At 28.3% G+C, this 14,446-nt stretch overlaps 1 protein-coding gene across 8 annotated transcripts in view; it reads right to left on the reverse strand.

The window, feature by feature from the left end:
• LOC129960302 (cyclin-dependent kinase-like 4) overlaps nucleotides 1–14,446 on the reverse strand; it is a 76,382-nt gene that overhangs the window by 28,803 nt on the left and 33,133 nt on the right. For all 8 annotated transcript variants that reach the window (XM_056073631.1, XM_056073629.1, XM_056073637.1 and 5 more), the window contains one exon: nucleotides 4,087–4,282. In XM_056073631.1, coding sequence (XP_055929606.1) covers nucleotides 4,087–4,282 — 196 coding nt within the window. The remainder of the gene's footprint in view (nucleotides 1–4,086; nucleotides 4,283–14,446) is intronic.

Here is a 14,446-nt window from a genome sequence, read left to right on the forward strand (position 1 = left end):
TGATTGCCACTTTAAAGCGCTTTTTTAGCAGAAGAGGTGTTAGTTCCTCTATCTGTTCTGATAATGCAACTAATTTCAAAGGGGCCAATTCAGACTTAAAACGCTTACAAAATATGATTGGTAGAACCCCAGAGCCACTAGCTAATTACTTAACAACTGAATAAGTGACATGGAAATTTATTCCAAAATTAACTTCGGTGGCTTATGGGAGGCGGGTGTTAAATCTTTCAAACACTATTTAAAGAAAGTTGTTGGTAATGCGCGTTTAACAATGGAACAGTTTTTGACTATTTTTATTCAAATTGAAGGTATTCTAAACAGTCGACCACTGACACCTTTGTCATCAGATCCAAACAATTTTGAAATTTTGACCCCAGGCCATTTTCTAATCGGCCGTCCCATAAATAGTATTCCTGATCCAGATTATTCAGAGAGAAAAGATAACCTTTTATCTCAATGGCAAAGATTGAGCAATATGGTCCAACTAATTTGGAAAAAAATGGAAATTAGATTACTTAAATAATTTGCAAACCAGACACAAATGGCAGTTTGAGAAACAAAACGTTTCAAAGGATTCTAGGGTTCTTTTAAAAGATGATAATCTTCCCCCTTGCCAGTGGACAACGGGGAGAATACAAGATTTAATTTATGGATCAGACGGCAAAGTCAAAGTAGTACTTATAAAAACTCCACAAGGAGTCACGAAAAGAGCAATTTCAAAGATTTGTTTATTACCACGTGAATAAAATCAATGTATATCTGGTGTAATTAATTATTGTATTTAGTATTTAAAATGATATATAGTGTATATTTAAGTTGTTCATCGAACATATTGAAATATCTCATATCTTTTTTTTTTTCAGAATTTTTTTGTATACAATATTCAAATTTATTTTAAAAGTGTAATATTTTTTGTATCTTGTGCAAGATAATTGTTGAAATTTTGCATTGCATAATTAACTAATGTGTTAAATTTTTATTTCTATAATGTTGAGATTTTGAAATGATATTTCAAGGGGGGCGAAATGTTGGCTCCAATAAGTCAGCAGAACGCTCCACCTACTATTTTGTAGCGTCACCAAGTGGCGAAATGATATAACTTTTTAGTGTGTGTTGAGAGTGTTGAGAATAAAGCAATAGAGATACAGTCCAAGAGTTTGTGTTTCATTTATATGTGATTGAGTTTTTTAAAAACTGAGCTATCGTGGGCCAAAACAATAGTTTTCAATACGAGCTAAAAATTTTACATTTGAAAGAATTTTTCCAGTATCTTTAATATTATCAAGTTCTTCTGAATGAAAAAACATCAAATAAATTAATATTTTTTAAAAATTTTTATATTTATTTTATGATTCGAATTTTTTTTCCAGAAAAATACAGATTTCAGATTTAATTTCATTTGGAGCTTAAGTTTTGGTAGATCCATATTTTTAGTTTTTTTTTTGTCATAACAATAATAAACACACAAGCTACTTTTACTGCAGTTTGGTGTTGATAACCAAATGGTTAATGCTACCAGAAACAGTTCACTTTCCTCCTACTTATTCCATTAACTAACTCGACTTAGTTGACGAAAGTCAACCAGAATAATAAAGCGACAGGTGCTTTTCTCTTTATCAACATTATTTAAAAAATAAGAGAAACGTGCTTCCAAATCAATTTGTTCCTGAGAACATCGTTTAAACCAGATGTTTTCTTCCTTGTTTGTGATAAATGCTATTTCAATTAAGAATCGGGATCGTTTGTAAGTTACACCGAAACTCCATTACAAAAACAGAGCTTCGTGTTGTTAAATTATTCAATCTATTTTTGAAGAATCGGAGAAATTCTTTCAGGGCTAAATATGTATTCATTTGATAGGAAATAACAGTAATTGACAATAAATTCAAATGTTCTTGATTGTTTTCAAGTATGATAATGAAATGCTTGCAAATTTTGGGCACTAAATACACTTTTTATGGATTAAAAATGATTTTAAGTATGAAATTTTTTACCGAACTATATCCATCTGGTTTTTATAAAATATGAACAAGAGCCAGTTTGTTGGTTTAAAAGTATTCCTGTGTAGAAGATTGCAAGGAAAAAAATTAGATTAAGAGTATTATTTTTTTCGAAAGTTTAGACCATATCTGGCATTAATAGAAAAATACTTTGCCTATAAATAAGGAATGTAATTAGAAACTATATAAAAACAATTTGAATTGGCCTAGATTGATATGTATGGAAATGAGTTGATTTGCTTTCTAGAGGAAAAATGGAGATTTGTATTAATGTGAAGCTTGTCTTCGACCTACTTGACGGTGTTTGATGTTTATTTGTGACTTGTGGTATAGTAGGCAACCAAATGGTCGGGTTTTTGGATCCAATATAGCATGATGGAGTGCTTGAGGTCTAACTTTATTAAAAATGCGTTGTGGGCAAATAAGCGATACTCGTTAAATCCCTGAACGCCCTAATGTCAGCATGCGATATGAGTTACAGAATATTATTCAGACATTATTTTCGTCATTTGATTACCGACCTTTTTTGTCTAGCTTGGAAAAGGGATTGCAATTTAGTAAATCAAATCGGTCCTATTTCTTCAATTCCATAAATATGATTTACTTCCATTGTGGATGGATAAACTTAGTTTAAGTACTGACACAAATAAATATTTACAAAATCTTTTAATGCTGTATAGGATACCGATTCAGGCGTTCCCATGGACGTTTGATTACGAATTAAGGTTATGGAGCCCATTACCGATAGTCCATCTCCAACTTGAAAAATGTACCGCAATTTAACAAATCAAATCAATTCCATTTCCAGAATGAACATGATTTATTTTGCATAGTGCACGAATAATTTCAGATTAAGTACTGGCTTATAAAGAAATGCATAGGCTGTTCAATAAAGAATGATTATAATAAAAACAATTAAAGATGCTGTGTCTTCCAAATTTTGATGATTTTTCTCAAAATATTCTCCATTACATGCATAGTATCTATCCAAACTTTTTTCCAGTCTTCAAAGACATGCCCGGAGATATATATATATATATATATTTTTGACAGACCTTTCAAAATCGTTTCTGCGACTTTCACCGCTGCCTCTGATGTTAGAAAATGCTTGCCTCTAAGGTGATTCTTCAAATTTGGAAAACGAAAAAGAAAAAAAATCCCAATGGTGTTAAATTAGGGCTTTAAGGAGGATGTGGAACATACGCGACATTAAGTTTTGAAAGATAGTGATCAGCGATTCCGGAACTCACGTCACCCAAACACGCGCTATGTGCCTTTTTCTGTGAACATGCGACTGGTATCTAATGAAATATTCAAACTTTTTGATAAGTCTCTTGATGTGATTCAACCATCTGCTCTCCCTATCATAGCAGCTGGTCTTGATGTTTACCTCTGCTAGAGCAATCACTGGAGCCTTGGGTCCACTTGCTTTTAAAACTGATTGTTTTCCTTCTTTCAACAATTAAATTATCTATTAGCTGTGCTATAGGAAAGAACAGAATTCTCCGTAAAGTCCCAATAGCGTCATATAGACTTCAGGTGAGTTTTGTAAACAAAAATGGCAATTCAATATATTTGTTTCATAGCATTTTCATTTTTGGAGAGAGTGAAAATGAAACAACGCATTCTTTGGCGGTTGTCAGGACCACGACAGTTACGTTATAATCATGAAACATGTGCCATCTGTTTTTTACTTATTCCTTTATATTTACTTAGCTACACATGCAATATTAATTTAATTTTTCTTGAATAAATTTAATTATCTTTAAAAAATTATTATCATTTTTTATATAAGAAACGTCGTGCCTCCTTGCAATATGATTACCCGCATCGCTTTGCTTACCAAGCTTATCCATTTATATTAAAAAGGGTTATTCAGGATTCTAGATGCAAAGAAATACAGATGCAATAATGTTACCATAATTATAATACTTTTATTTCGGTTTATGTACTTTTTTTCTTTTTCAATTCTCAAATATTCCTCACTTCAACAATTTTTAAGATATCCAAAAGGAATATTATGCAGATATACTATACACGTTGCACATATACTAAAATTTGAAAAAAAATTAATATAAATTTTTACCTTTAACATTCGTATTTCACGTAGGGCAATTTTCTTGATTAATGGATCGTCCTCTGTCTCGACGTATTTTTTCACTGCAATGATTTGGCCATTTTCTCTGTTTCTGCATTTAAAAACGACTCCATAGGAACCTTCACCAATCTTCGCCAACTTTTCATATTTTTCCATCATAGGAGTGAGATGGCGCCTTTCTTTTCTGTAAAAGCATACAAAACATTTTTTTTTTATAATTCTGAAATGCAACTCACCAGAGTTTTATCAAAAAAAAATGAATAAAAATGATTATAGCATATATAATCATTTCATCATAATTATCTCTTTGATTTACCATTTATTCAAAATATTTTACCTTTTGAGAAAATGTATAAATAAAATGTGGAGATAACATCTTTCCTTTGAAACACCGCGCATTTTCTACAGCCAAGAAATTTCATTTTGTTTTTAAGAGCAACGAAAAAGTGTTCACCATATTTAAAATTTTCCTTTATTCAAAAACATGCATTTATAATATTGCTTAAAAGCACGCTTTAAAGTGAAAACGATAGTCTATTTTATTGGCTAAAACTGAAATCAATTATGCAGTTACAAGTGCAAAAATATAAAACAATGATCACAATAAAAAAGCATTCTGAATAATATTTTCCATTTGACCAACTTTGCACTTTCCCACAGCACTATAATTTTTTTTTTAATTTAAGTAAAATTCATCTGGAGCTTTCGTGATAATGAACTTTTTATCGATTTATTCGAAATAAAATATAGTATACTTTGTTGAAAGTAATAAATTTTTTTTTCTCGCATGCAAAAGTATTTACAAGAGAAATATCAGAATCAGAGAGAATACATCAGAAGAGAAATATAAAATAAATATCTAGATATTTATTTTTTCGGCCTATAAAATAACTAAAATACAATAAAACTCTATTTTTTAAATATATATATGATTACTTCTCTCAGGTATACTACAAATACTGAAAAAAAAGTCTGTAATGAATTTTTTTCAAAAAGTAAAAATTTGTTGCTAAAAAGAGGCAATAAAAATAAATATCTGAAAGAATTATTAAATAGTTAAAAAAATTCATTCTAGATTTGCATTTAATCGCGTTCTCTCTAATTAAGTGCGAACAGGAAAGCCAACTTTTAAATTAATATCAAAAGATAAAAAATACTAATATATTAAAAAAGATGCACCAGATCATAACAAATAATAATTAATTAAAATTATCCTATTAATTTTATTTAAAAATTAATAATTAATTCATTAAAATTTTAATTATTACAAAATGAAGAAAAAATGAAAAAATATAAAATTAAAAAAGCCTTTATTCATATCAAATTAAGCTAATAATTAAATTATTAAGATCTACATGAATGTTTATAATTAATAATTAATATTAATTAAAAGGTGTGGCCGATATTTAAACATTTATTTCAAAGCAGTATTTTCATTAGACACTGCATTACGATCCTAAAGCGTGTTTTGGGAATTTTTTCAGTACCTATCTCAGATATCAGTAAGCTAAAACACGAAAAAAATGCCGTTTTTCGTAAAAATGTTACAGTAATATACTTTAATTAGCTATTTTAATATGCATTTCTCTTAATTTATAATTAATTAAGTTCTATATTTGTTTTTTCAATGCGAATAAAATGAAATAAATAAAAAGACAGATAATTCTTTTTCAGAAAAAAAAAAAAGTTTTCGCAAATGCGAAATATCATAACAGACTTGTTTTCAATGATAACAAAGGAACAGTTTTAAGCGAACTCAGTTGGTTAGACTTGGAGAAACAGTTTTTGAATTAAAATGAAACCTCCCCACTCTCACGTAATATACGTCAAATCCGTCATAAAAAATTTGATTTTTGAATCCATTCTGCAACTTGCTGATGGAAAAAAATGACAAGGTATCCCAGTACAAAAAAAAAGTATAATTAGATGTTAGATGGCATGTGTCATTGCATAAATTAATTCAGTGTGACTATTCGTGAACTGACTGTAGTAAAGACTACTTAATCTTTCCAATTCACCGAAGGGAAAAATTCCAATACAATATAAATAAATATTTTTAAAATAGTTATATTAATATTAGCTTTCCAAATAACGTTAGCTTAGCTATTTATTTAATGAATTATCACTCAAATTTACAAAATATCTAGTAGATGGAAGACTTAAAATTTTAACATTTCTAAACTATTAAAAATTTTCATTATCAAGCTTTCAAATTTTTTAAATTAAAAATTTGATTTATAATATTTTTTGAAGAAAATACCTTCTCATATCGTCTGTAGGTGCTTTAGAAAATAATAGAATTTAAATTCACTTAATAAAAAGATAAATAAGACAAATATATTGAATACAAACAGTTTACAATACACACGAATGCTTACATCAGGGATTGACTGACGAAATTATTTGTATCTTGTAACGCTTAAACATGATTTAAATTAAATTAGAGTTTCATTATATTTTTCTAATTATTTGCCTTCCACATTTAATACTTTTCCAATTGATATTTAAGATATTTATGTTACCGCTTTTCGGTTTAGTAACAACGGCCTTGTCTGATACGAGAATTTTTCAGTATAGGGTCAGAAAAATAAAAACTATTATTTTATATTTGCAATGTCTTTTTAGGACTATAAAAATATATGAAGTACCTATATATGATTTATCATACAGTGCATGCTTTTTCTATATTTTCAAGCAAAAGAAACATAATTCCACAAAACTGAGTATAAAATATATACGAAAAAATAAATTAATAATTAAATTTTACAAAACTCCCTTAAAATAATAAGTTAAATTTTTATGAGATGTCCCTTCTTCAAGTCCAATATACACCAGGTAGATAATTTGATTAATAAGTTAGTAAATTTTTTGAAAAAATTATTAATTTAGTTAGATTAACCCCTCATTCCGAATATACCCAGAGGAAATTTTGGGACAAACCGTCTTATTTTGAAACATAGATATTCTCATCTGAAATACCAATACCAGATCTCCACAAGTTTTTTAATGGATATAAACTATTACAATATTATAGTAGACACTCCTTCTCCAAACTTCCCCACCAAACTAGCATACTACACGCACTGGAGTATTTAGTGTACAATAGGCAGTACACATGCCTTTTGTTTGGCGCAGTTGTGCATCGAGTTCATAACTCTATGATTCTAAAACCTATTACCAAACTATTACTGTGGCCACCACAGTCTTTACTGGTTTCAGAATATAATGGAAGTAAGAAATCTCTTTATCGATAAACAAATTTTTCACTTAATAAAGATGGTTTCATTTTGTAAAAGAAATGGAAAAATGAATTTTTAAAATCATTTTTTTTTCTTACAAAAGTAGATTCAACCTTTTGTTTCAAAATAAGTCACTGATCATGTAGTCAGGTGCATAATGCATTCAAGTAAAACATTTCCTCAACTTTAGATAAAGAATGTATTGAATGTCAGACATCTTCGAGACGACCACTGAAATTATCTAAAAATTCTCTAAAAGAGAGATATCTTTATCAGTCAGTTTTGGCTGCAAAATAAAAGAACTTTTTTTTTTACTTTCTCGTATACGCAGTACAGAGAAAGTCTAGTAATCGTCAAAAAACTCGAAATCGAGATTTTGATGACTCTCCAAGTTTTAGACCTTCTTGCCTGAGAAAAACACATTTTTGGAAAATGTCTGCCAGTCTGTGACAAAGATAACTAAAAAACGTTTCGAGGCAGATGGGTGAAATTGGCGCACGGTTTTTTAACTAAATTTGTAGATTTATATCAAATTTTGAGAAAAATACATTCAGAGGAAGTCTGTCTGTCTGGCTGTTCGAATATAAATTAACACGATAAATACAAAACGAAGAAACCTAGATACATAAAATCGGGTACACAAATTTAACATCTATAGTGTTGAACTACATCCAAGAAGTTGACTCTCTGTCGATCTGTATTCTCCGAAACATGCAAACGCGATAACTAAAAAAAACAATGATTTAAATAATCAAATTTGGCATGAGAGTTTGCGACTACAAGCGTAGTTTTGTGTCAAATTTTTGTTTCAATTGATTGGGAAAAACGTGTTTAAAATACAAACTCGGTTTTCTGATACTAACAACCGCACGTCAAGGATTAATCGCCAAAAAATTCACCAAGGATGCTGCGATACATTCAATAAAAGTGCTAAATTCACACCAAAAGTTGATATTTTGTAACTGATAAAGTTGATATTTTGTAACTGATAAAGTTGATATTTTGTAACTGATAAAGTTGATATTTTGTAACTGATAAAGTTGATATTTTGTAACTATAAAAGTTGATATTTTGTAACTGATAAAGTTGATATTTTGTAACTATAAAAGTTGATATTTTGAAAACCAATGCCACGCAAGGCATTTTCTAGGATAACACCTTTATTAGAAAATATACGAGAAAGCTTCGGGAAGATCGCATCAAGCTGGTTTTAAAAAAAAATATGTTAGAACGTCACTTAATTTGTGTAATAAAACAGAGGGACTATATAAAAATTTAGACAAAGTAATTTTACAAGCAGTATTGATTGAAAAAACAACAAACTTTTTTTAGTCTTTTAGAGAGTTTTTCAAAGTGGAAATATATGCTTGTATCAAAAGATTTAAAAATTAGCTATTGAGACACGATAACACGAAACGAAGCAAACAATAAACTACAGTAACATTATATCTTAAAACTGCGCCATTTGAAAACACTTTTTCATAATCATAATATAGCGTTTAGGAACGGATATTAAAGTGACAAAATCAACATCATTAAAACTGAAGCATATAATCACGGGAAAAAAACAGATGTGGTGAAAAACAGTTATTAAGAAAATAATATTATGAAAAACAACTATTAAGAAAATAATGTTATGAAAAACAACTATTAAGAAAATAATGTCATGTAAAACAACTATTAAGAATTTCCTTTTGATTGGCTGTTTAGTTTTCTCAAGAACACAAAGATATGCTAATCTGTCATATTTAATATATCTATAGAGAAAATTATCCTAATTTCGACCAAAAGATAACAAAGACGGAAAACAGAGTAATAATCGTTTTTAAACTTCTATCATGCTGAAAAATGTATTTAAATTAACAAACATTTGGTTTCCATGAAAATATATTAGTTGCTTTTGAGTATTTGATAACCTATGAATTTATAAAGTATTCTGACTTATGTAGCGCATTATGTTAAAAAAAATTGTAGATTTTAAAGTTTAAATTAGCGCTATCTATGTACTTTACAAAATGAGTGAGCTTGAACTTTTGGTTGACTATGGATAATATCAGATTTGTTTTTTTATCGGATATAATGTTTCATCATTACAAGTTAAAAAAAGTCAATTGAATACGCATATAAAATTATAAAAATCCCAAACATAAGTGCAACATAATTCTTCCTTAATTTCTTTCATATATTACAGTTGATAAGTAAATTATATTTCCCAGATAAGCTTGCATATCAATAGCAGTAAATTTAACACTTTAAATCTGACGGGATTGAAAGATAGTTTTGGGGAATTGAATCTTAAAAATTTTGATATAAAATACGAAAAAATTGCCAAAAAATTGGTCTTTCGAACAGTTTATTCATAGTTTTATGCATTTCTTTCAAATTCTTATTATGAAATTAAAATTGAAAAAATTGTCTGCAAATATGGAAATAATGACAAAAAATTTTTTAAATTCTTTTTATTAGGAAAAGAAAGACTCAACCAGACTTCATAAAAACTGATAATTATTAAAAAAAATGGCAGGACTGTTGATCTATTTTCTTTTTCTTCCAAATAGTGCCCATCGACGCTGATGTTTTTCAGAAAAGAAAAACGCTTAAACGTTTATCGATAAAAGGGGCAAACATACAGTGGATAATATGTAAAGAAGTAGCTGAACGTTTTTTAACATAAGTACAATATCGATCAGTGCCTCTCAGGATATAATAATCTTTAGCGGACAACAGAAGCGATTTAATGATCCATAGAATAAAAGACTTTATTATAGAAAATAAATATTTGTCAGGAGTTCGATTTCAGAACTCAGTAGAAAAATTATGTCCTTAAAAATCGCGTTTAAAAAGCTTTAGGTGCTTAGGAATTAAATTTCATTAGAAAAATTGAAATGAATGAAACAAAAAAAGTTTAATAGTAATAATTTCTTCAAGGTGATAGCCATCACGAAATTTTTAATTTAATGTTTTGATAATTCTTTCAAGTAAGAGATAACGTTCTTTAAAATGTCCTGTGAAAAATCTTTTTATTTTCTAATCAATAAAATCAGAAGGCTATAAAAGTTTTGCTGTTATTCCGATATTTTGTCTCTTATTGGAGACAATGTTTTTAACAATATATAATTTAAAAATCTGCTTTTAAAAATATACGAAACTTCTTAAAAGCACTTTCTATGCAGAACTTTTTCCAAAATTAAAGAAAAGATAGAAAAAAATATCATTTTAATAAAAAAACTGAGGCGATTTTACAGCGTGGCTACAAATAATAAAACTGAATGTTTTTCTGAGATAGAATTTTTATTTAATGAAAGCACAATTTTTTTCAGAATTATAAAACATAACTTCTAAATATTTTTAATACTTTAAGAAAAAAATAGATCTAATTACTTCAGATTATAAGTAGTCTCATCATACCATATGGCACAATTTCACACTTGTATAGATTCCAATTCAATTTTTCAATGATTTCGAAGAATATCAAATTATATTGGCTGTCTTCAGAAGTTAATATATTTGACATGAGGGGACTACAATTAGAAGATTGGGTTTTACTTGACTGTACCCAAATGACCCAGCTAAAAGGTCAGTTATAACGTGTCTAATATTCCAGAGACAAAAAACTAAATTTATTAGTACAGCATTCGATTTAACTTCAAAAGTAGCATTTTTCTTTGTCAGAATCAGCAGGAGTGGTCTCTCTAAAACTTTCTTGCATATTCTCTAATAAAGGCGTTATCCCAGAAAATGCCTTGCATAGCATTGGAGTACAATAATTACGAAATACGCACTTTTGGCGTGAATTTAGCAATTTTACTGCATATATCGTGTCATCCTTGGCGAATATTTTGACATTAATCTCTAGCATGCGGTTAATAGTATCCGGAAATCGAATTTATGTTTTAGACATGTTTTTCCCAACCGACTGAAACAGAAATTGGACACAAAATTACACACGTAGTCAATAAATTTTATGCCAAATTTGATATATTTAAGTCTTTGTGTTTTTCAGTTATCGCGTTTACATGTTTTTAAAAGCACAGACTGATAGACGCTCAATCCCTTCTAGGATTTGGCTCAAAATTTGATAGATGTCTACAATATAGATGCTAAATATGTGTACCGAATTTTATCTATCTAACTATCTTCGTTCTGTAATTATCCTGTTGATTGATATTCGAGTAGCTGGACAGACAGACTTTCTCTGAACGGCTTTTGCTCAAAATTTGATAGAAATCTACAAAACTGACATAAAGACTACATACCAAATTTCATCCGTCTAGCTTAAAGCGGTTTTGAGTTACCTTTGTGACAGAAAGACAGACTGATATTTTCCAAAAATGTGTTTTTCGAACTCAGTGAGCTCCTAACTCATCAAGATCTCGAATTCGAATTTTTCGATAATTATAATACTTTCTCTATACTACATATACGAGAAAAAAAATTCATTCATAAACACGACAAGATTCAGCAAATAACAATACCTGTTCTAAATGCCATATGATTCTTATAATGTTATTTTCGGAGCGTAAGCTATTTATCACCAAGTGGTATCAAGTAAATCCGTAAGGGCCAAGTAATTTTCGACTTCGCTGGTATAGATTAGTTCAATGTTAAGAGCCATGTTTTCGATCGAGTTTCCAAGTATGGTAAGCCATCTATCATCGGAGGTACATCCAGACCCCCTAGATACCTATTAACGTGCTAACTTATCGATTAGTCTCCGGTTCAAAAGCTATCTTTGACTAAACAAGAAATACTGAATTCAGGGGTGAAGCGTCCATCAGCCGGGAGTAGAGCTTAAATTCACAAGCGTTTGTCTCATACAGTTATCATGCACTCAAGTGACTCAAAAGATCTATTTTCAGGCAGCTTTACTGTCAAGATTTATCTTTATTATCAAAAATTTATTATCATGCAGTTTTATTGCATCATTTCCTAATTCATTAGTCTTTTTATTTCATATTAAGTTCTAATTAATCAGTCTTGTTACTTCATTATATTTAACAAGTATTAAATTTTCTCCATAGATATTAATGCTTAGATTCTTTTGATTAAAAATTAAAATTCTAAGACAATATTGTAAAAACCAAAGAAATGGTTTATTTTTTAATACTAAAAAAGAAACTATTTCGCTTTATAAATGAGTATTTTTTTAAAATCACAAGCAGTTGTCAATTTTTTAATTGCCATGGTAGATTTTCTTTACAAAAGAGCTGGCAAAAAATATTTGAATACGAACTACTTCATAAAATTGAAATCAAATTAAGTTTTCTGCCCATTTAAAATAAAACTGCATTATTTCACTAAAGCAGCACAAGGTTCAGCTAAGAAATATTTATAATAAATAAGATGCTTAAATAGATAAACACTGCATGTGAAAAATGTGATAGATGAAATAGGGAAAAGAACTAAAGAAATCATCAATTAATTAAAGAACATATTTAATGTTCTAGATGGAATAACGCTAATTCTTCATACGAGTATAAAATAATTTCAATGATAAATTTACAGAAAGTCAGTTTTGTTAATTTAAAAGCAAATTTGTTTGATTTTCCAAAACAACAGTAATCGAGTTCTTCAAAATAAAATCTCTGAGTCTAAAAGCAGATGATACTTTTAAGGCTTACGATAATTTGGATCATTTGAATATTTTTAATGTATAGTGATTGAACAATAATATTAATAAAAACAGTAGAATCTTTGTTTATAGTTTTATTTAACATCAAAATAATGCATTTAACTTTTTACGAAATACACTATAACGGATAAAAGAATGGCATAAAAATTGTATCATCGCCCCAATTGAAGAAACTGATTTTTTAGATTGAACTACCGATTTCTTTAAATTCAATTAAAGTAAACATATTTTTTGATTCTAATTATAATTTTAATTCTAAAATATAATAATATATTCTAATTATAATTTTAATTCTAAAATATAATAATATATTCTAATTATAATTTTAATTCTAAAATATAATAATATATTCTAATTATAATTTTAATTCTAAAATTCACATCAATATACATTGTATGAACCCATGTACATTTTATATAAGGTATCATTTCTTTACTTTACTTTTTCCGCTCATATATGATGCAAAATTGTGTGGAGTTAGGTTTTGTTCGCTTTGAACCAACCTTAGATGTCTTTAATATCCTTTTCTTTTTCTTTTTTTTTATTGTTGTTGCTTCGACTTGTTTCACTTCCGATTCATGAAGAAAATTAGTGATTATAACTGCTTTCAGGGTTAAGAAATAATTCTATTGATTTAATAAACGAATTTTAGTAACTGTTCGTGTTTGAATTTGAGCGATTTCTGGACAGCAAAAAAAAGTTTGCCTAACTTTGTCTTTAAACCTTTTAAATAAAATTATTAGAATAAACTGAAGCAAAAAAAAAACCTTTCTGATAATATAATAATAAAATATATAATATTAATTATATAATTTTAATATTTACTTCGAAATAACAATTATTATTAATAATAATTAATAACATAATATAATTTTCATATTTGCTTCGGAAAGTTGTATAGCACTATTACTCGTTTGTTAAAATATTCAATTAATATTATCTAAATCACTTGTTCTATAATATAGCGTTCTCTAATTCCATAAATTACATTCTCATCATTGCAATATTAGTTACCAATTTTGACACAAATATATAATAAAATTAAAATTATAATATTTGCCCAATTTATGCGACTTTATTAATTGAGTAGCTCTTCCTTAATGTGAATAAACTATGATGAGTTACTATTACATGCGTTAAAAATATCAATTGATATTTAAAGGTATTGCGTAGAAGTATATAGTTGAATAAAGAATAAAATTTTGAGTCATCATTATTTTAACAGAATCCTGTAACTTGTCCAAAAAATTTGGAGTCAGTCTATCCATAAATAATGAGTTCTAGAAAATTTTTATGCGAGTTCCTCACCTCTTTGTAGAAGAAAAGTGAAAATACACCTGACAGACGCAACCACATTGATTAGGGCCATAAATGGCAACTGGGAGAAAAAAAATAAAAAAAAAAAAAAAAAACTGAAGTGGTTTTATGCGGTTTTTTACCCCATGTCTGACGGGAACAGCCCAGTGATAACAACACG

The sequence above is a fragment of the Argiope bruennichi genome, chromosome X2 (genome assembly GCF_947563725.1).
Source record: "Argiope bruennichi chromosome X2, qqArgBrue1.1, whole genome shotgun sequence".
NCBI lineage: Eukaryota > Metazoa > Arthropoda > Arachnida > Araneae > Araneidae > Argiope > Argiope bruennichi.